The sequence below is a fragment of the Lagopus muta genome, chromosome 1 (assembly GCF_023343835.1).
Source record: "Lagopus muta isolate bLagMut1 chromosome 1, bLagMut1 primary, whole genome shotgun sequence".
Lineage (NCBI taxonomy): Eukaryota > Metazoa > Chordata > Aves > Galliformes > Phasianidae > Lagopus > Lagopus muta.
The window spans coordinates 166,119,273-166,139,513 of NC_064433.1; the positions used below are offsets into that span (position 1 = coordinate 166,119,273).

Here is a 20,241-nt window from a genome sequence, read left to right on the forward strand (position 1 = left end):
GCCAGCTAATGGTAGCAGAGCAGCCCGTGGGCAGCTCCACTCAGTATCAGCAGTGAGACCATCATCACCTTGCCTTTATCTAAAGGTGAGAAGGTCCCGTGTGAATGTCCTTTCTGTTTGATAGTAAATCACAGAATGGCCAGGATTGGAAGGGACCTAAAGGATCATGAATCTCCAACCCCCCTGCCCCATGCAGGGCCACCAGCCTCCACATTTAATACTAGACCATGTGATGAATAGAGTTGTTTTCTTGTAAGAAAATCCAGTAATAGCTCAAATGGCCAAAATGGAGGAATCTTGTAGAGTCATAGAACTGTCAGAACTGTGGAAGGGACACTTAAAGGCCATCTGGTTCAACTCCCCTGCAGTGAACAGTGATGCCTGCAGCTCAGTCAGGTGCTTGCAGCCCCTCCAGCCTGACCTTGGGTGTTTCCAGAGATGAGGACATCCACTGCCTCCTTGGGCACCCTGTGCCTCACCACCCTGATTGTAAAAAGCTTTTTCTTATATCCGGTCTAAATCTCGCCTCTTTTAGTTTGAAACCATTTCCTCTTGTCCTGTCAAAACAAACCCTGCTAAAGGCTCTGTCCCCTTCTTTCTTACAGCCTCTCTTTAGATACTGAAAGGCCGCTTTCAGGTCTCCCTGGAATAGAATCACAGAATCGTAGAATCACAAGGTTGGAAACAACCTGTAAGATCATCTAGTCCAACCGTCTTCTCATTACCATTGCTACCACAAACTAAACCAAATCTCGTAGCTCCTCATCCAGAGGTCTCTTGAACACTGCCAGGGATGGCGCCTCCACCACCTCCCTGGGCAGCCATTCCAGTGGCTGACCACTCATTGAGAGAAAAAAGTTCTCCCTTATGTCTAATCTAAACTTCCTCTGATACAACTGCAGCCATTTCCCCAGGTCCTGTTTGTTGCCTGAGAGAAGAGGCCATACCCCTCCTTGGCACAAACTCCCTTCAGGCATTTGTAGAGTGCAATGAGGTCTCCCCTGAGCCTCCTCTTCTCCAAACTGAACAACCCCAGCTCCCTCAGCCACTCCTCATAAGGCCTGTGCTCCAAACCCCTCATCTGCTTTGTTGCCCTTCTTTGAACCCACTCCAGGGCCTCATTGTCTTTCTTGCAGTGAGGGGCCCAAAACTGAACACAGTACTTGAGGTGCGGCTTCACCGGAGCTGAGTACAGGGAGATGTCACCTCCCTGCTCCTGCTGGCCATACTATTTCTAATGCAGGCCAGGATGCCGTTGGCCCTCTTGGCCACTTGGGCACACTGCTGGCTCATGTTCAGCTGAGCAACAACAACACCCCCAGGTCCCTTTCCTCTTTACAGTCATCCAGCCACTCATCCCCAAGCCTGTAGCGCTGCATGGGGTTGTTGTGCCCAAAGTGCAGGACCCGACACTTGGCATTGTTGAACCTCATCCCATTCACCTCAGCCCAGCGATCCAGCTTATCTAGATCCTTCTGTAGGGTCTCCCTACCCTCAGGCAGAACAACACCACCTCCCACCTTGGTGTCATCTGCAAACTTACTGAGAATGCACTCAATCCTTTCATCTAGATCATCAATGAAGATATTAAACAAGATGGACCCCAGTACCGACCCCTGGGGTATACCACTTGTAACGGGTCACCAGCTGGACTTAACTCCATTCACCACTACCTGTTGGGCACGACCCTCTACCCTGTTCCTTACCCAAAGAAAGGTATGCCTGTCCAGACCACGGGCAGCCAGTTTCCCCAGGAGAACACTGTGAGAAACTGTGTCAAAAGCTCTGCTGAAGTCTAAGTAGACTACATCAACAGTCCTTCCCTCGTCTACCAGACTAGTCACCCAGTCATAGAAGGAGATGAGGTTGGACCTGCCTTTCATGAACCCATGCTGGCTGGCCTGATCCCCTGGATGCCACACACGTGCCGTGTGATCTCACCCAAGATGATTTGCTCCATAACTTTCCCTGGTACTGAGGTCAGGCTGACAGGCCTGCAGTTTCCCAGATCCTCCTGATGGACCTTCTTGTAGATGGGAGTCACATCAGTGAGCCTCCAGTCCTCTGGGACCTCTCCAGATAAACAGGAGCGCAGGTAGATGGCCGAGAGCGGCTTAGCAATCACCCCTACCAGCTCACTCAGCAACCTAGGATGGAGCCCATCCTGTCCCATGGACTTGTGACAGTCCAGATGGAGGAGGAGTCTTCTCTTTGGAGCCTTCTCCATGCCGAACAGCCCCAGCTCTCTCAGATAAAAGATGTTCAACTTTTATGGCCCTCCTCTGGATGCACTCTGACATCTCCTGTACTGAGGACTCCACATCTGGACGCAATACTCCAGGTGAGGCCTCACCAGCACAGAGCAGAGGGGCAAGATCACCTCCCTTGCCCTGCTGACCACACTTTTTTTGATGTGTTTGGCTTTCTGAGCTGCAAGGATACATTGCTGGTTATGTCCAGTTTTCCATCCCCCAGTATCCTTAGGTCCTAACATCCCCCAGCTTGTACTCACAGTGGAGGTTGCCATGACCCAGTTACAAGCCCTTGCACTTGGCTTTGTTGAACCTCATGAGGTTCACCTGAGCCCACTGCTCTATCCTGTCTAGATTTCTCTGGATGGCAATCCATCCTTTGGGTGTGTTGACCACACCACGCAGCTCGGTGTCATCAGGCTTGCTGAGTGTGCAGTTGATCCCACTGAGGGTTCCTATTGTTCCCACTCAATCCCCTCATCTTCCATAGATGAGGTCTGCCCTGCATTCTTTGTGTAGATCAGAGATCCCTACTACGCCCAGGCTTTCCACAATCTAAAGGGATGTAAGACTATCTATACTGTTTTCCCTTTAGATCCAGTAAATAACATTATAGTTGATACATTACAAACTCTGTATGCCTTTCGTATTGGGATTGTAACAAACTTGCACCAGAGATTTTTGTTGCTATCTGCTTTGTTGTCCTTATAGGAGCTGCACTGATCTACTGTTGTAAACATAAGTACTTAAGTATGGCTAGAAAAGTTTGAGATGTTCTAAAATGAAGTGTGAGTTATCGTTTTGTTTCTTTACACATATAAAATAAATGTAGTGAAGCAGCAATTTTTGTAAGTATTATTTGAGCTAGCTAAATATAGTCATGCTGGAATAAATTATATTTAGTGTTACAAATTTTTAAGAACATGCTGAGCAATCTCTTTGACAGCAGAAAGTGCTTCTATGCAAGTTGGCCTAATTTGCGCAGAAGGAAGCAAAAATCCATAAGTTCCTGTGTCCCGAAGCTCAATGGTAAAAGAATATTTAATGCCAAGATCATAAGCCCAGTCATCTGAACCTCCAGGAGCTAAATCTGTATAATGAAAGGAAAAGGAGATAAGTTATCTGAAAACAGAACTTTCTGTTCAGAAGCTGTTTCCTGTTGCTAACGAGCATATGCTATCATGCTTATTGTTGTAATAAAAAATAATACTTACAAATTGTTTGTGCACCAGGACCGAGTTTATAAATTTTCTTTGTTGTTCTCCTTATAGCATTCGCTGCTTTCTTTGCCAGACTTTCCTGAAATCAACAAAGCATTATTGGCTTTCTAGCCTTGTGGTAATAGATAATATGTGTTCAGTTAGGATTTATTTACACCATGCTGTGAATCTCATATTACTTAAATATGCATATAAAAGTCTCCAGATAATCCATAGAATGTCGTAAAAATTTTCAGCATAAGCCTATGCTCAAATTACATTCCTACTGTAGATAAAAGCATACCTGGGACCTTGCCACCCACTTTTGGCAGCAAATAATTGCCAGAATATTTATTCCCACTTGTATCATATTTTTCCTTTTCCACCGTGGTATTTAAGTCACTTGATTCATTTAGTGTTGACAAGAACAGCAACAACTGACTGCGTTGTGCATCCTACACATAAGCCACATAGAGGACTACATGCCCAGAATTAGTGCATCTCTTTCTGCTTTACAGTCACAATGCATTTTTTAATGTAGGCGTATGAAACAGTTTGTTTCGGTAAATTAAACAGTAACAAGACAGCAACTTAACAGACAGTAAGAATATGTGTTGTTTGGGAATAGTTTGTTCTTAGTCTGTATTTACATTGCTGGATTTTTTTCCTTCCTCCTGAATACACTTGGCAGTAGTCAATGGAAACACAACGTTGGACTGTCTGGGCCTTTGTCAAAATGGGAAGTTTCCATTGCATTTATTGTATGCTTTTTACAGTCCTCTTATCCATGGAACATGAAGGTTAAAAAGTTATATATATGTTAAGTGTCACAGGTGATGCATATGGTTAAAAATGACAATAGTAATTGGATCACCACCAGTGTGTGCAAATGTCAGTCCTATATCTCTATAGCCTCTTACTCTCTGTCCCTGTGTAAGGGCTTGTGGAATATATGAAATGACATGTGTACCTTAGGCATGTGCTTTCTTGCCATATGACAAATCCCAAAGCCTGAAAATCTGATTTCTGGTCCCCTTTACACCATTTCTGGTCCATTTTTAGTGCTATACAGGAGCCCTTGTTTCAAATAAAATTGCATGTTGCCTCAGCACTTGGAGCCTTGGACCACTGCAAGAAACCTAAGAAGTGTGAGAGGAGGAATTCTTTTCTCTAGGGGACTTGATGTCTTTAGATAAAAGAATATTTCTAAGCTGTCTATCTATATCTATGTCTTAATTATTCTGTTTAATTTCATTTTAGCCTGGGTATCCTTTCCAGATCCAGGAAACCTGAAGTTTTCTGCTCAATGAGGAAAAGTGCTGGCTCCTCTTTTTTTTTTTTTGCTGGCTCTCGCTGTCTTTTAGGAGAATCCTTACCATGTGGTTTGGTGGCTCAGGAATTTAAAATTCTGCCTATGCAGGACAAGGTCTCCGGCCTACCTTTAAAACCATTTTAAATAAATAACTCTAGCAAACAGCCTTTAATAAAAGTAGTGAGTATTCACCAGATCACCTCATTGCATAGGAGTGTGAGGTGTATTTTTCAGAATTACATGCCCAAGTGCTTTCATACAGCATAGTCATATGTGATTACATACATGCAAACCATGTAATTTAATCACAAATTTACAAAACTGTCCTTTCAAGGAGTTCAGAACCTGTCACTCTGTTCTTTTTTTTTCTTTTCATCAGCTTCAAAGTACCAGAGATTGATGATGTGCTAACAATATGGAATAAGCATTTTAATTTTTCCAGTCTTCAAAAGTAGCTGGCTGGCTTGCTCAGTGATAGACCAGCCCAGAAACCCTGTAAGTTCTTAAGAATGGCAGAAAAATGCTCATTTCCTAATTCTCAATCTTCATAACATTGTGATTTCCTCATGACAGTCCTAACCAAACAGGATGAGAAGTTCTGAAATAAATCTGAAACTTCAGGAAGGGGGATTTACCAGCTCATCGTGGTCTTTGCTTTTATCCATTGTGTAAGAATATGGAAACAGTACCATCTGGGAGTAAGAGTGCATTGTTATGTATGCTTTAATGATATCTTTGTGATCTCTGATAAAGCGAGCCACAGCTTTCACTTCGGGTTCGGATTCTGGATAGGGTCCACAGTATGTCTCATAGCACTCATTGGGAGATGCTCCTTTACCTGTAACAAAAGAGCGTGCAGACTAAATAAAAAGTTCATAGTTCATAGAATGGCCTGGGTTGAAAAGGACCACAATGCTCATCCAGTTTCAACCCCCCGCTATGTGTAGGATCTCCAACCACCAGACCAGGCTGCCCAGAGCCACATCCAGCCTGGCCTCGAATGCCTCCAGGGATGGGGCATCCACAGCCTCCTTGGGCAACCTGTTCCAGTGCGTCACCACCCTCTGTGTGAAAAACTTCCTCCTAATACCTAACCTAAATCTCCCCTATCTCAGTTTGAAACCATTCCCCCTTGTCCTATCACTATCCACCCTTGTAAACAGCCATTTAATAACGTTTTAAGATAAGCTGTTTTGCAGAATATTAAAAACCTACCAAGTCCTTGTTGTTAAGTATAATGATATAGCTTTGACGACAAATGCTGAGAGCCAAGAAATCTTGGTTAGTCAAGGGTTGCTGAAGGACTGAGGTGACCCATTTTATATAATGCAGGTGGTTCAGTAAATAAGCTTTGAGTGACATAGTGAGAACCACCTCTTCCCTCTGTCCTCCTTTCCCACCATAGCCTGCACTGCTTGTGTTGTAATATGAAAACTACCAAATTGATGGGTTGATGGCTGGACTAGATGATTTTCGTGGTCTCTTCCATCCTTATACTCTATGATTCTGTGAAAGGAACTGTTCATCAGTTTGTAAATGTTATTTAGGTGTGTTTGTCTTTTTGTGAAAACTTCTTCAAAATTACTAAAACTGAGGCACAACAGAAAGGAGATGAGCTCATACCACACCAGCGTGCATCAAAATTCCTGTTCATGTCAGTACCAATGCAGCCACTGCTACTGTGCGACGAGCGGCTCTTTCTCCACAGTCGATTCTGTGTTAAGAGACAAATAAATCACATTCAGGGAAAACAGCTGGCAAAAATGGGGGCAGCATCTCACTTAGCTAAGAGTGATGACTTCCCACTGTATCTCTACAGCGGCCACGTGGCAATGAAGGGATGAGAGACCGAGGAAGATTATAAAACCACAATCTGGTTGCCAGTAAGGCCTTATGATAAAAGGTGGTGTCACATAAGATGAGAATTAGTCACGTCTGCCCTGATTTCAATGGATTGAGACTGTAGGAGAAGGGGAGAAGTCACAGTGTTTAGCCAGGTATGAGTTTACAAGCCCAAGTCCAATCTTTCTGTACAGTGGTAGCAGCATGTGTAATTTTGGAAATTTGGTGTGCATCTGTTGACATGTGTATGTGGAGCTATCCAAACAGATGGCAAATTATATTGAAGATCAAAAGAGTGACATAACATTTTTTTTTTTAAATTTGTTTGTGTGGAATCTAAAAAATAAAAAAACAATGACAAATCTCAATGACTTAGTGTTTCTAACCAATAAATAGAATACTGGACTGAAGATTTCTGTTGTACCTTTTTGTATCTGAAACAAAAAAGCTCTCCAAGAAACAAACTATTATTGCACATGAGAAAGGAGCGAATTACTGGCTGTGGTCTCTGATGCAGCATGCTATTCAGCTTGTGCTGGATTAGCAGCCTTGCAAAGGCATTGCCTGACATCTGGAAGCTTTAAAATCCCAAGATAAAATTCGTTTGTTTCCAGATGCATTTCCAGCAGCTTGGAAGATGCAAAGGTACTATGATTCCCATGTCACTTAGTTTCAAGATTTGTTGTGGTTTAAATAGGGCAGAGATGCAGAAATTCCAAGCACAGATGAAGAATTTGGGGCATGTAATTCTAGGATGGAAATTGTGCCCTAAACACACGGTGATAGTTCCTATAAACAGCGTGTCAGTGTGATGCAGATGTCAGAAAATCTTTACATACAGAGGGTTTGCTCCAGGTGTACTCATAGCCATCCACATTCATCACGGGCATGACGTAGAAATCAAAGTGCTCCAGAAGTGTTGTCATGACCTGATCTCTCTCGCGCAAATGGATTGTCTATAAAACAGAGAAAGATCTTATTAAAAGCAGTCATAATGGTGGCTTTTTTACCTTCCTAGGAAGGCACCTGAAGGCTTGTGTAAAATAACAGCAATTATCACACCAGTCATTTACACTGTAGTCTTTTATTATTTACAGGTGGTGATGAGATAGAGTTGAAGCCTATTAGTAGGAAGGTTTGAGCATTCGCTGCTTGTATAAATAATAGGAACACTCCTTCCCTCTCAAAATACCACAAAGGTAACAAAAAAAAAAAAAATAAAGCAAGAAGAAAAATAACAAAAAGCATTTCAAGTGGCTGCTATACATAACATTATTTCCACTGGCTTCATTATGAGTTCGACGCACTTGTGTGCAGGGAGCAAGCTACATTGCTAGTTTTTCTTTCCAGCCTATTTTGCTTTGCTTTGGTAATACCTTAACCTGGTTGGTTGTCCACCTCCCAGCCATGAATTTTAATCTGGATAAGTGAGGTTTTTTTAACTATTGGAATAGATTAAATCTTTATCATATGTATATATTTATATTTCTTTATACCTTACTTAAAGCACATGCTTTCATTTTAAAGCCTTCCCTATTTTCCTCAGGCAATGGACTTCCTGTGACTCAAATGAGAAATGTCAGTCTTTCTACAGTCTAACAACAAAATTAAATGATAAAGAATGGAAACATTATAAAGAATGTCTATTATTTGCAGTAGAGAACTAGTATTTGCAAATAGAGAACTACTGATTATAATGTGTGTGCAGATGTGTATTACTGTCAAGTTTTAAAATGATACTTCATGCAGTGATGTAGAAATAAAATTTGAATTTAAAACATGTTGATCAGATCAAGGGGATGGAAAAGCTAAATGTCCAACTTGTTAATTCTGAATAATGCTGCAGGGACGTGTGACCGGCAAACTGACAGCACAGCTGGTAATTATTTGGAGCAGCGTGGAAAGGGCAGACATGTTTCTCTCTAAGGGAACCTTGAAGGCTGGGATTATGAGCGGGTCACAAGGTACATTCAGCTATGCCCATCCCTAACTCCTGCAATCTCCTTTAAAATGTTGTTGCCATTGAGGTTTTACTGTTGTGACTAAGGACAGAAATAAGCACATTTCTTCCTATTATTATCATTATCATGGTTTAATTCCATCATGGACAAACCGTAATTTGTCTTTTAAGGACTCATCTTTGCTGTTACTCTGACTACTGGTGATGATGAAATCTCAATCTCATTTAATCTATATTGATTGTGAACCTTGCTTTTATAAAAAATAACAACAAATAATGTTTCAGAACATTAAGTGAGCAACCTGAGCAACTTTGTCTTGGACAGAAGGGTTTAGAAGACTTTTTCTTAGACCATACAAAGAAATGGGCCATCAATTCAGCATCACAAGTTGAGATGCCTCAAATTCAAAAATTAAGATCCGAAGTGCAAACCATGGATCTGGTGTCTTTTGGCATACATTTGTTCAGTGTCCCGAGCAGTGTAGATATTAAAGATACCAAAGATTAGATGTGACTGTTGGTTGGGCCCTGCAAGTGAGGGCTGGTCTTGCTAAGCCCACAGTGTAGTGTCATCCCATCATGAATGGGTGCTATGCATGTGACTAAGGGTTGTTGTTCATATTCTGAAATAACAGTGTTCCTTCAGAAGAAGGTGGCTTGTGTGGCCTCTTTCTCTGAATGAAGCAAATCCAGAAAAAACCTGTGTGCATATAGAAAAGGCCTACTCCATCCCTGACCATTCCACAACTGTAAAAATCTGTTGAATTTGGTCCACATATTTCAATAGTCATACCTTAGAATCTATCTGAACTGTTTTGCATTTGATCCGTATGTCTTTCCCTCACGCATACATACCTCCATCTACTGATATACACATCACAGAATCACAGAATGGCCAGGGTTGGAAGGGACCTCAAGGATCATGAATCTCCAACCCCCTGCCACATGCAGGGCCAACAACCTCCACGTTTAATGCTAAACCACATACATATACAAACACGTTCACTAATACATGTGTATCTTAGGCATAAAATCGATATTGGTGCTGTGAAAGTAAATGGATTAAGATGTTACAGAACTTAAAGCGCAAACAGAAAGAGAAGGTGATTGGCATAAACTTTTTTTTCTTTGCTCTGAAAATGGTAACCAGGTATAAAGTCTACTCACGTGGCCTATGAACCACAGGCAGAAAGCAGGAGAAATCCATTCTCTAGCATGGATGCCACAGTCAATCCATATAGCACTTTTGGGGTTCTCCTGCCTTTTAGAAAGCTGACAAAAGAGAAATTGTATTAAAATGTTTCTATTGTATAATGAAGCACATAGAAGTAGAAGTGAAAAGGGTAACCAAGATGGAAAAAGAAGCTTCTGTCTTATAGGTAGTGCTTAAATTGCTCCTGGACCAGGATACTGCTCTCATGTATGTTCACATATGGGCAGAGGGCCATATTCAGGTTGTCTACAGCAAGCTTCTGATGTAGACACAAAACAGCACCAGGCCCTCATGCCAGGAGATCAGATCATCAGCTAGGCAGGGCAATAGATCATTTTGGTTTTGTAGTCACATAGGAAGATAATCCACTATGCCAATATTTCATGCCTTTGGATGATGGCCTAGACATGGTACCTTCTTTGTGACCTCGCATGTCCAAATGCCTTTGTCTAGCATAATGGCACCTTATCTGAAGAACCTAGCAGACTTCTAAGGCAAACATTTACACATTGTTGAAATGTGCATTTAAGTATAGGTTTAAGAAAATGTTATGGCCAAAACCCATCACTTTCTTACATTAGTACCTGGTAAGATTTCTCAGTAGGACAGAACTGTACCTTCAAGACGTAAAGTGGTCGTTTTTCATATGATGATCCAATATAAATTTTCTCAAGTAGGTCAGAATGGAGTCTCACAGTTTCTTCCATCCAATTATAGATCTGCAAAGATGAGGTGGAACAAGCAGTAAATGGATCTTTTCCATGTTGTTTTCCTTCATTCCTGAAAGTTGACTTGACCTGAATTCATTCTTCCTCCCCAAATCCTGCCTCTTCAGCTGATTGGAAAGAAAAGCTAGCAGTTCAGACCACTGACCTCTTGCCAACTGACCACTCCTGAAACTAACAGTGAGATGTGATCACAGCACAGTCTAAGCATAGCCCTAACACTCCTCTTCAGTTTTATTTGGTTAAAATATTATTCAGTTCATGTTTCAAATGTTTAAGTATGTGGTACTTTGCTGCTGCATTTTGCTTCTGAGTAGGCTGCATTTGAGTGGTGTTTGAGGTAATGCATGTATAATAGATTTTGTCTGGTGCTTTGTTCCTTCTTTATGTAGGCATCACAATAATTACAGTTCTCAGTGGCTGAGCAATGCAATGATCATTATTTACCTGTTGATGATTCCTTTCCCTGTCTTCTGTCTTAACCATGAGACAAATTGCACCCCCTAAATGAATCTACAGGGATTACACAACGACAGTATCTTACTTCTGTCATGGAATGGTAGTTTTCATAATATGATGAAGAACTGCGTGGGTTGACTGTGTCATTGACTGTCTGTTTTTCAATAAGTCCTTGAACATCTCCCATCAAAACTCTGGGGAAAAAAAAAAAAAGAGCAAAGAAAAAGCACAACTTCCTGATAAAAACAACAAGAACAACAACAACAAAACCCAACAGTGTTTCTAAACAAGTGCATTGAAACATTATTGGCAAGAAATAATTACATACTTGTGTGGGATGGTCAGTTGCCTTAAACCAGCTTTTATTCTGTTTGTACTGGATGCATTGACATAGAAATGGACTTCTTGGTCCTTCTGGATGTTTTCAACCACAACAGGTTGCCAGAGAATGACCTGCAAAGTTTCCAGGAACATTTTATCTTTCTTTCTTTCTTTTTTTTTTAAACGAAGGAAAAAAGTACTAACATTTAGTAAGTATTTTGAAAATAATTGAAGCATATGTTTTCAATTTAAGAGACCGCTTACAAAAAGCAGTTTAATGTGTGTTGTGTTATAGCATTCTGTTACTGCTGGAAATGAAATGTGTGTATTTAAGGAATTTTTATAATGACTTGTGCACATAAATTTGTAAATCAAGAACAAAGACAGGAATATAACCTTTACTGAGATAGCATTTCTAGGATAATAGATATGTTTAGCCCATTATTATGTTGCACATTTTCAAGTCTGCTGAGAGTTATTTTCCCTGAGGGTATTTGGAGAATTAATGAAGATCAGACCAGTCTTTGTAGTTATTGTGTTCACTGATTACTTTGATCAGGGAGGAAATAAATGCCAGAAGCGGTTTGAGTATAAGTCAAGATGAAGCAGCAATACAGAGATTAGAAACTGGAAGAAAATAAGAAAATGAGATTCTTGGCAAAATTAAATCTTATACAATAATAAAATCAGAAGCCAACATATTAAATAAGGGAATGAAACTTTAGAAGAAGTAATAGCAAAAGATCTAGGAGTGACAGCAAACAGAAAGTTATGCATGAATTTACAGTGTGAATTTGCAGTGTGAAAAAGATCACCATTATTCTTGGACGTGTTTTTAAAGAGATGCAGCCCGGAGTCACTAGACAGCAGGGTTCGTTTTATTCCTTTCAATTGCACCAATAATATTATGTTCCACTTAGGGCACTATGTTTCCAGGCCTATGTCAGCTGTCAACTGTTTACCTCACTCATTTCTCAGGCAGAACCTATCTGCAAATGCATATAGAAAACTCTTCCATGTTTTCAATCAAGATTTTGGAGCAATAAATTGTTTAACAGTTGTGCCCCAGGTATATGACTGCTGCATGAAATATGCATGTCACCAACTCCAGAGCCATCTCAGACATTACTGGCAGGGTAGTGGCAGCATCATATAGCTCAGCATTGCTTGGAGAAAGCATCCAAGAAGCAAGAGTGATGCTTAGCTCACCAGCACCAATTTCCCCGTGGCCTGGACTGTCATGACATTCATGTTCAAGTATACCAGTTCAGATTCAGTTTCTTACTGATAATTCTTTGAACTGAGAATGAGGATAACTAAGGAACTTAAGACTGACATAGCTGAAGTAACAGAGGAGCAATGAATGAAGGTTATGGGAAAGTTTACATAATGCATATAATAATTAGTTTCTTTAACCGTCATCAGCAAAGGTCAATACTTCCCCCAGGGCAGCTACCAAAGACTCCGTTCAAGTGTTCCTGCATCTGGGTCATCTGATGAAAGCTACATGCAGCCTGTGAGCTGTATGATTCTTTGTGTAAGATGATCATTTTCATTTTCAGTTGCTTTTTTTTTTTTTTTTTTTTTTCCCCATACTGTAATCATTTTGATTTGTTGGGAGGTACTGTTTGTATCTTCCTTCTCCCACTCCATTTCCCTACTACATTTTCTTTTTCTCTTTTCTCTTTTTCTCTTTTCCTTTTCCTTTCATTCTCACTTTCTTTTTCATAGGATCATAGAATGGCTTGGATTGGAAGGGACGTTTAAGATCACGTAGTTCCAACTCTCTGCTGTAGGGACACCTCCCACTAGACCAGGCAAAGCTCCATCCATCCTGGCCTTGAATGCCTCCGCAACCTCTCTGGGCAACCTGTTCCAGTGTCTCACCATCCTCACAGTAAAGAATTTCTTCCTAATATCTAATCGAAATCTACCCTCTTCCAGTTTAAAGCCATTTCTCCTTGTCCTGTCACTACATGCCCTGATAAAAAGTCCCTCCTCAGCTTTTCTGTATGCCCCCATCAGGTACTGGAAGGCTGCTATAGGGTCTCCTCAGAGTCTTCACCAGGGTGAAGAGCCCCATCTCCTGTGCCTGTGATGAGCTCCATCAGCCTGTGCCTGTAGGAGTGATGCTCCACCCCTCTGATCATCTTCATGGCCCTCCTCTGTACCCACTCCAACAGTTCAATGGGCCCCAGAACCGGACTCAGTACTACAGTGGGGTCTCACAAGAACAGAGTAGAGGGAGACAGTCACCTCACTTGCCCTGCTGGTCATGCTTAGTATTGGCCTTCTGACCTGCAAGCACACATTGCCAGATCACGTCCAGCTTTTCAATCAATTGATACTCCCAAATCCTTTTCCTCCAGGCTACTCTCAAGCCATTCTCCGCCTATCTTTATTTGTGCTTGGGATTGCCCTGATCCAGGTGCAGAACCTTGCACTGGCCTTGTTGAAGTTCATGAGGTTGGCATGGGCCCACCTCTCAAGCCTGTCCAGGTCCCTCTGGATGGCATCCCTTTCCTCTAGCATGTCAACTACTCAGCTTGGTGTCATCTGCAAACTTGCACTTGATCCCTCTGTCCATATCACCTACAAAGATGTTAAATAGCACTGGTCTCAATACCAATCCCTGAGGAATGCCACTTGTCACTAATCTCCACTGGGGAATGAGCAGTTGACCACAACTCTCCGAGACCATCCAGCCAATTCCTTATCCAGTCAGTTGTCCGTCCATCAAATCCATTTTTATCCAATTTGCCAACTAGGATGTCATGCGGGACAGTGTCAAATGCTTTGCACAAGTCCAGCTACATTATGTCAGTTGCTCTTCCTTTATCCACTGATGCTGGAACTCCATCATTATAGGCCACCGAGTTTATCAGGCATAGATTGCCCTTGGTGAAGCCATGTTGGTTACCACCAATCATCTCATATTTATTTTCTTTGTGCCTTAGTAGGGCCTTCAGGAGGATCTGCTCCATGATCTTGCAAGGCATAGAAATGAAACTGACTGGCCTGTAGTTTCATGGATCTTCTTTTTTTCCATTCTTGAAACTGAGGGTTATGTTTCCCCTTTTCTAGTCAGTGGGAGTTTTACCAGACTTCCATGACCTTTCAAATATGATGAATAGCAGCTTGGCAACTTCATCTGCCAGTTCCCTTACAACATGTGGATGGATCTCATTGGGTCCTATGGACTTTTGCACCTTCAGGTTCTTTAGATGGTGTTGAACTTGATCTTCACTTAGAGTAGGCAGATCTTTCTTCTCCCAGTTCTTATCTTTGTTTCCTGCAAGTTGGGTGGTGTGGCTAGAGCCCTTGCTGGTGAAAACTTTGGCAAAGAAGTCATTGAGTACTTCAGCTTTCCCCATATCCTTTGTAACCAGGTCTCTCATTTTCTTCCAGAGAGGGCCTGCATCTTCCCTGGCCTTCCTTTTATCACTGATAAACCTGTAGAATTTCTGCTTGTTCCCCTTCATGTTCATGTCTAAATTTAATACTGTTTGGGTTTAGGTTTTCCTAACCTGATCCCTGGCTGCTTAGACAACTTCTTTGTGGTCCTTCCAGGTAACCCATTCCTGCCTCCACTCCCTGTCAGTTTTCTTTTTGTGACAAGGTAAGTCCAGGAGCTCCTTGTTGATCCACAGAGGCCTCCTGGCATTCTTGCCCACCTTCTTCTTTCTTGGGATGCACTGCTTCTGATCTTGGAGGAGATAGTCCTTGAATACTGGACCAACTTTCTTGGCCCCCTCTTCCTTCCAGGGCTTTATCCCATGTCACCCTGCCAAGCAATTCCCGGAAGAGTTTGGAGTCTGCTCTCCTGAAGTTCAGAGTAGAAAGCTTGCTGAGCACCCTCTTTGACACCCTAAGGATCTTTAACTCCATTTTGTGGTCACTGCAGCCAAGGCTGCCCTTCAGCTGGGTGAGGACGAAGTCCAGCATAGCACCTTTTCTCATGGGTTCCTGCACCATGTGGAAGAGGAAAGTATCGTCAACATATTTCAAGAACCTCTTTGACTGCTGATGCTCTGTTGTGTTGTCCCTCCTAAAGATATCAGGATGGCTGAAATCCTCCATGAGGACCATGTTTTGTGACTATGTTTCCCTTTCCCTTTCCCTTTCCCTTTCCCTCTCCTTTAGCTTTTTCCTTTCCCTTTTATCTTTCCCTTTCCCTCTCTCCTCTTGGCTTCTTGAAGCTCTTGTACAGAAGAAAGTGAAGAATGACAGAATTGAGGAAAAGATGGAGGAGGGGAGATCTATTTTGTTATAACAAAGGGGATGAATATGTGAGTTGACCTGTAGAGGTGGAAAAGAGCAAAGTGGTATAAAGGTTTGTGTGAACTGAAGGGTAGGATGCTAGAAGGGACAGCAGAGGATTGGTAGTCACTGGGGTGGACATAGAATAGATAAGAAATAGGAAAAACAGGAAAAGATGGGATATGGGCAGTGTCAAAAACTTTCAATCATCTGAGACACATCCTAAAATTATGTTGGCTGAGGGAAACATTGCACCTTTTGTTGTAAGGTGTTGGCTGTTGGCTTTAAACTATGAGGATGTGATTGGGGAAATGCTTTTGAAAAGGAAGAGATAGCTCATTTTAATTGAATACTCTTACTCAGTGAAAGATTGAAATAATAAAAATGTATTGCTTAACAGACTTATAATGTGAATAAGATGCTGCTTAAAGAAAACTACCTCTTTATATTGTAGATTTATCTTCAAAGCTGTGCAAGTCACATAGGTCAAGATTGAACTAACGTGCCGAGGTCTCTGAGCAAATGTTTTCTACTTATTTTATGTTGCTGCTTTACCAGTTTTGCAGTGCCTTAGTACACAAAATCAATTGCAGAAATCTGAGCTGATATAATACACTGCTATAACATTATGAAGCAATCAGTACATTTTGTGGTAGAGAGACCAGACAGACACTGGGAAACACTCACCTCGGTGGTGTTCAGTAAATTCTGAAGGTCTTCTGCCTGTTTGTCTGTTTTTGGAAAAGCCCACAAAACTTCATCTCTGAAGAAAACAAAGGTATTTAGGTGAAGTACAAGCACGTGAAACTAGAGCAAAGCTAGGGAAGTAGACTTGGTCTTTCTCATCTTCCATGACTTGTATGCCATGAACTCGAAGAAACTTAAATAGTGAAGGTGCTGAGCCCCATTCCAGCCTCTAGTTCTGCCAGTCAGTTGTATATATGCAAGAGCTGAGTGGCCAGTGCAAGATTTTGGCAGCCAGCACCTACTGCAGACTCTGGCATTGCTTCTGGAAGCTGGCACCAGAACTGGAGCTCACAGCCCTTGCTAAACTGGAGTGCAGCAGCCAGTTCCCAGCCTGAACTGGGAAGATGATCTTTCTGTCCTCAGTTCTTCAGTCTTCACCATTGTTTAGCAGAGACACCCTGCTGGGGTGTAAAAGTCCAACATGACATTCTGTAGATGTGAAGAGGGCAGTGCCATCATGATTCCTACTCCAGTTCAGTTTTCCTAATTTAAGTTCTCTCCCTGTGCCTGTTACCCATGGTCTCAGGTGCTCTGTACCACTGACCTCCTTGCTCTTTGCTTAGGAATTTACATTCCCCCTTCTACTTCACACATATGATCCAGACACACAGTAGAGACAGGTAGCTCTTCCCTTCTACCCCATTCCTGACCCCACCATTGCTGGCAGAAGAGAAATTTGTGCACAGGTTGGCCAGAACCAGAGAAGAGCTCTCCATCCCGTTGCTAGTCCAGAGTAGTCAACATGTAAGCAAACACTTTGCAAGTGGGAGGGGAGAAGTACTTCATCTCTTTAAAGAGATCTCTGTCATCTGAATGCTACCTTAAGAAAAATGCCAATTTGTATGATAAATCCAGCCCTGATCTTCAGCACTCTGCAGGACATGTAGTTCAAAATTGCACTGTGATGTGAATAAAACAAAATAATTCAGGTGAACAGGGTCAGGAGGAGGAGACTCAGGGTAACGTTGGGCCCTTATTTTCATTTTTTTGGGCTGGATGACTCTCATCCTTTCAGTCCTATGAAACTGGTAGCAGTGCATAAAGGAAGCCCTATGTACACACAAGCCCTAGCTGAAGAAAAAAAAAGCAGACAGAGCTCTCAAAGCAAGCACTTTCAAGCTGCGTAACACGATTGTCACAACTCATTGTTGTGACTGATTTCAAGCCAAGACCTGACAGCATCTGGCAACCAGGTGATTCATCTTCTCTACTTTTAGCTGGGCTCCACACAATCACTGCTGTTTCTCATGCAGAACCAACAATATGCCAGCCTTTTTTCTGCCTCAGCCATCATTTGACAGAGCATCCAAAGGCAATCAGAGATAGGCAGAGGTGGCACTTCAACTATTTCATTAAACAAGTGCACACCAAACTTTGTGTTTAGGGTTATCTTAAAAGCAAATTTGTTTCTTCTGACTGGGAGGGACTTTTCTGAGGGTAGGGAGAGGGATGTGGTTTTGTGTTACAATTCCCACTCTCCCTGTCCTCCCTCTCACTGATGTGCTCTAGTACCAGTGACTCCACTGTGCCAGCCTCTGCTCACAGCTCCCAGCATTTTCAAAACACCACCTCTGTTGTGCCTCTGTACTCAGCACTGGTGAGGCTGCATCTTGAATACTGTGTTCAGTTTTGGGCCTCTCACTATAAGAAAGACACTGAGGCTCTGGAGCGCACCCAGAGAAAAGCAATGAAGTGGAGGGATCTGGAGCACAAGCCTTATGGGGAGTGGCTGAGGGAATTGGGATTGTTTGGTCTGGAGAAGAGGATGCTCAGGGGAGACCTCATTGCTCTTTACAACTACCTGAAGGGAGACTGTGCCAAGGTGGAGGTGGGCCTCTTCTCCTTTATAACTAGCAATAAGACTAGAGGGAATGGCCACAAGTTGCTCCAAGGGAGATTCAGGTTGGATGCTAGGAAAAAATTCGTCTCTGAAAGAATGGTCAGGCACTGGAATGGGCTGCTCAGGGTTGAGGCGCCATCCCTGGAGGTGTTCAATAAACATTTAGATGTGGTACTAAGGGACATGGTTTAGTGGGGAGATACTGCACTGATAGGTGGACGGTTGGACTGGATGATCTTGATGTTTTTTTCCAACCTTGATGTTTCTGTGATTCTGTACTTTTCTTGGAGATCCAGATTCAATAATCACACCATAAACTTTAATACCTGACCATTAATTCCTCCAGCACTGGCGGTCAAGTAAAAGTAAAAAGTCAGATAAAATATATCAACTTTAAAATATTGCTAGTTTAGCCATTTTCATAACTGGAGGCAAGAGGGCTTCATGCTTTCTAGTGGGAAATACCATACTCTTCTGTATGGGTCAGAATTCAGTGTTTTATTTACATATTTAATAAATGAGCCTCCAAGCACCACAGAGCAGTGTTGCTCCACTGAATTCACCTAGAAGTTTATTTAATTCATCTCTTATCTTAACCTCTCCACCTCCATAGCAATCCACAACAAAATATTACTGCAACACAAAACAGAGAGAAATGGTCCTGTTTCTAAGGCACAGTCTCAAGAGAGACACTGACTTGGGGTACAGTCACAGAAGGGCTATGAGTTCTTATTTGTGTAAACATTTAGGTTCTGAGAGCATGCTGTGTTTAATCACAACTCCTATAGGTTGTTCAGCTTGTTTAAAATCATCACTTATCTTTTTGGTTCTACCTATTAAGACACTGCAGGTTTTAAACCACCTGCCTGTATAGAAAATAAAAGCACTTTGGCTGTCTTCATCTCTGACATATGCTCTCATGTCTTAAGAAACTATTTGGTTTCAGGGCATTTTGGAAGTTTATCGATAGGAACCAATAAGCTGCTTCTGAAACACTGTACAGGTACAAAATGGTTATTCAAAAATGATTTATAACTGGAGAAACAGTCATAAAAACTGCTTTAGAAAGAAAACAGATTGTTAGCACTTTCTGAAGTGGTTTCTCTTTCTACCTCAAGAAGTAATTCATTTAAGGCCTTGTTTTAAGGCAAACAAAACAAATTATTTTTTCCCATTAAGTTTCAAATGCCCTTTATTGGCATTCAAAAGCACTGAATGAACTGAATTGATTTGCACTTAGACTGGAAAGAATAGTTTTAATATGATTAAAAACATAGGATTTATGGATGCAAAGAAGACTTGGAATAATTTCATTTCCTCCACCATCTATATATTAAATTGAACCACAGATCCAATTACATGAGCAATAAATAAATGTCAGCGTTTGCCAAATGTTTTCTTATGCAAGTTGGAACTACTGTGCCTCAATATTTTCCCTGTCCCACTCATCACACACTAAGAACCCAGCAGCCACAGCAGGTATTTACCTTGGAAGTGTGAAGGCATGCTTCTCTTGAATCCGGATAAATAGAGTAAAAAAGAGCAAGTACATCATCATCTTCACAGCATCTACAATGAAACCCAATTCCGTTGGAAAGCCAAGGGTTTTGGACCCATATTATTGATTTCAAAAATGTTATTTGAAGAGTGGTTAAAATTTAATGCTGTCTCTCACTCAACCCCAACCTCCTGGTAGCTAAGTCAATATGACAGAACTCCCTGGGCAAGCTCTGCTCATATTGAGGTCACCCTGCACAGGAAGGATAAGGTACATTTTGGGCATTTTCGTGTTGATGAGTCACTTTGTCATCTGAGTCTTTGTTTTATTTCACTGTGGCTTCATTTCATTGTGGCTACAAGCCACAGACATAAGGAAGAGCACCAAGCACGATGTTTTTGTGTTCCTGTCATATTTATTGAGCTCTAGCAGCATGCTTTGCATTCAGTACTCCTACGGCATCTCACAGCTGAGCATGAAGCTGGTGAGAGAAGAGGCAATGATGTTATGAAGTCCAAATGATAAAATCCTAAACAGGAAAGATTTTTTTGCTGGTGTTTTCTAGAGAGAAATGAAGTGGTAATTTCTTGCTATCGAGAGCCATCCCCATAGC

General features: G+C 41.8%; 1 protein-coding gene across 1 annotated transcript; it reads right to left on the reverse strand.

Moving 5' to 3' along the window:
* Positions 1 to 59: 59 nt before the first annotated feature.
* Positions 60 to 19,733, reverse strand: CPB2 (carboxypeptidase B2). The gene is made up of 11 exons (XM_048957573.1): positions 19,618 to 19,733; positions 16,231 to 16,306; positions 11,291 to 11,415; positions 11,048 to 11,156; positions 10,396 to 10,497; positions 9,733 to 9,837; positions 7,445 to 7,561; positions 6,387 to 6,477; positions 5,399 to 5,601; positions 3,467 to 3,551; positions 60 to 3,342 (listed from the first exon to the last, which is right to left on the reverse strand). The coding sequence occupies exons 1-11, from the start codon at positions 19,686 to 19,688 to the stop codon at positions 3,158 to 3,160; spliced, it is 1,269 nt and encodes a 422-aa protein (XP_048813530.1). The 5' UTR covers positions 19,689 to 19,733; the 3' UTR covers positions 60 to 3,157.
* Positions 19,734 to 20,241: the final 508 nt, after the last annotated feature.

Coding starts and splice junctions, on each gene's coding strand:
- CPB2 (XM_048957573.1), bottom strand. CDS start 19,688: ATGATGATGTACTTGCTCTTTTTTACTCTATTTATCCGGATTCAAGAG. Junction 11,157..11,290: donor CAACTGACCATCCCACACAA/GTATGTAATTAT, acceptor TTTTTTCCCCAG/AGTTTTGATGGGAGATGTTC. Junction 9,838..10,395: donor GACCACTTTACGTCTTGAAG/GTACAGTTCTGT, acceptor CTCTTTTGTCAG/CTTTCTAAAAGGCAGGAGAA.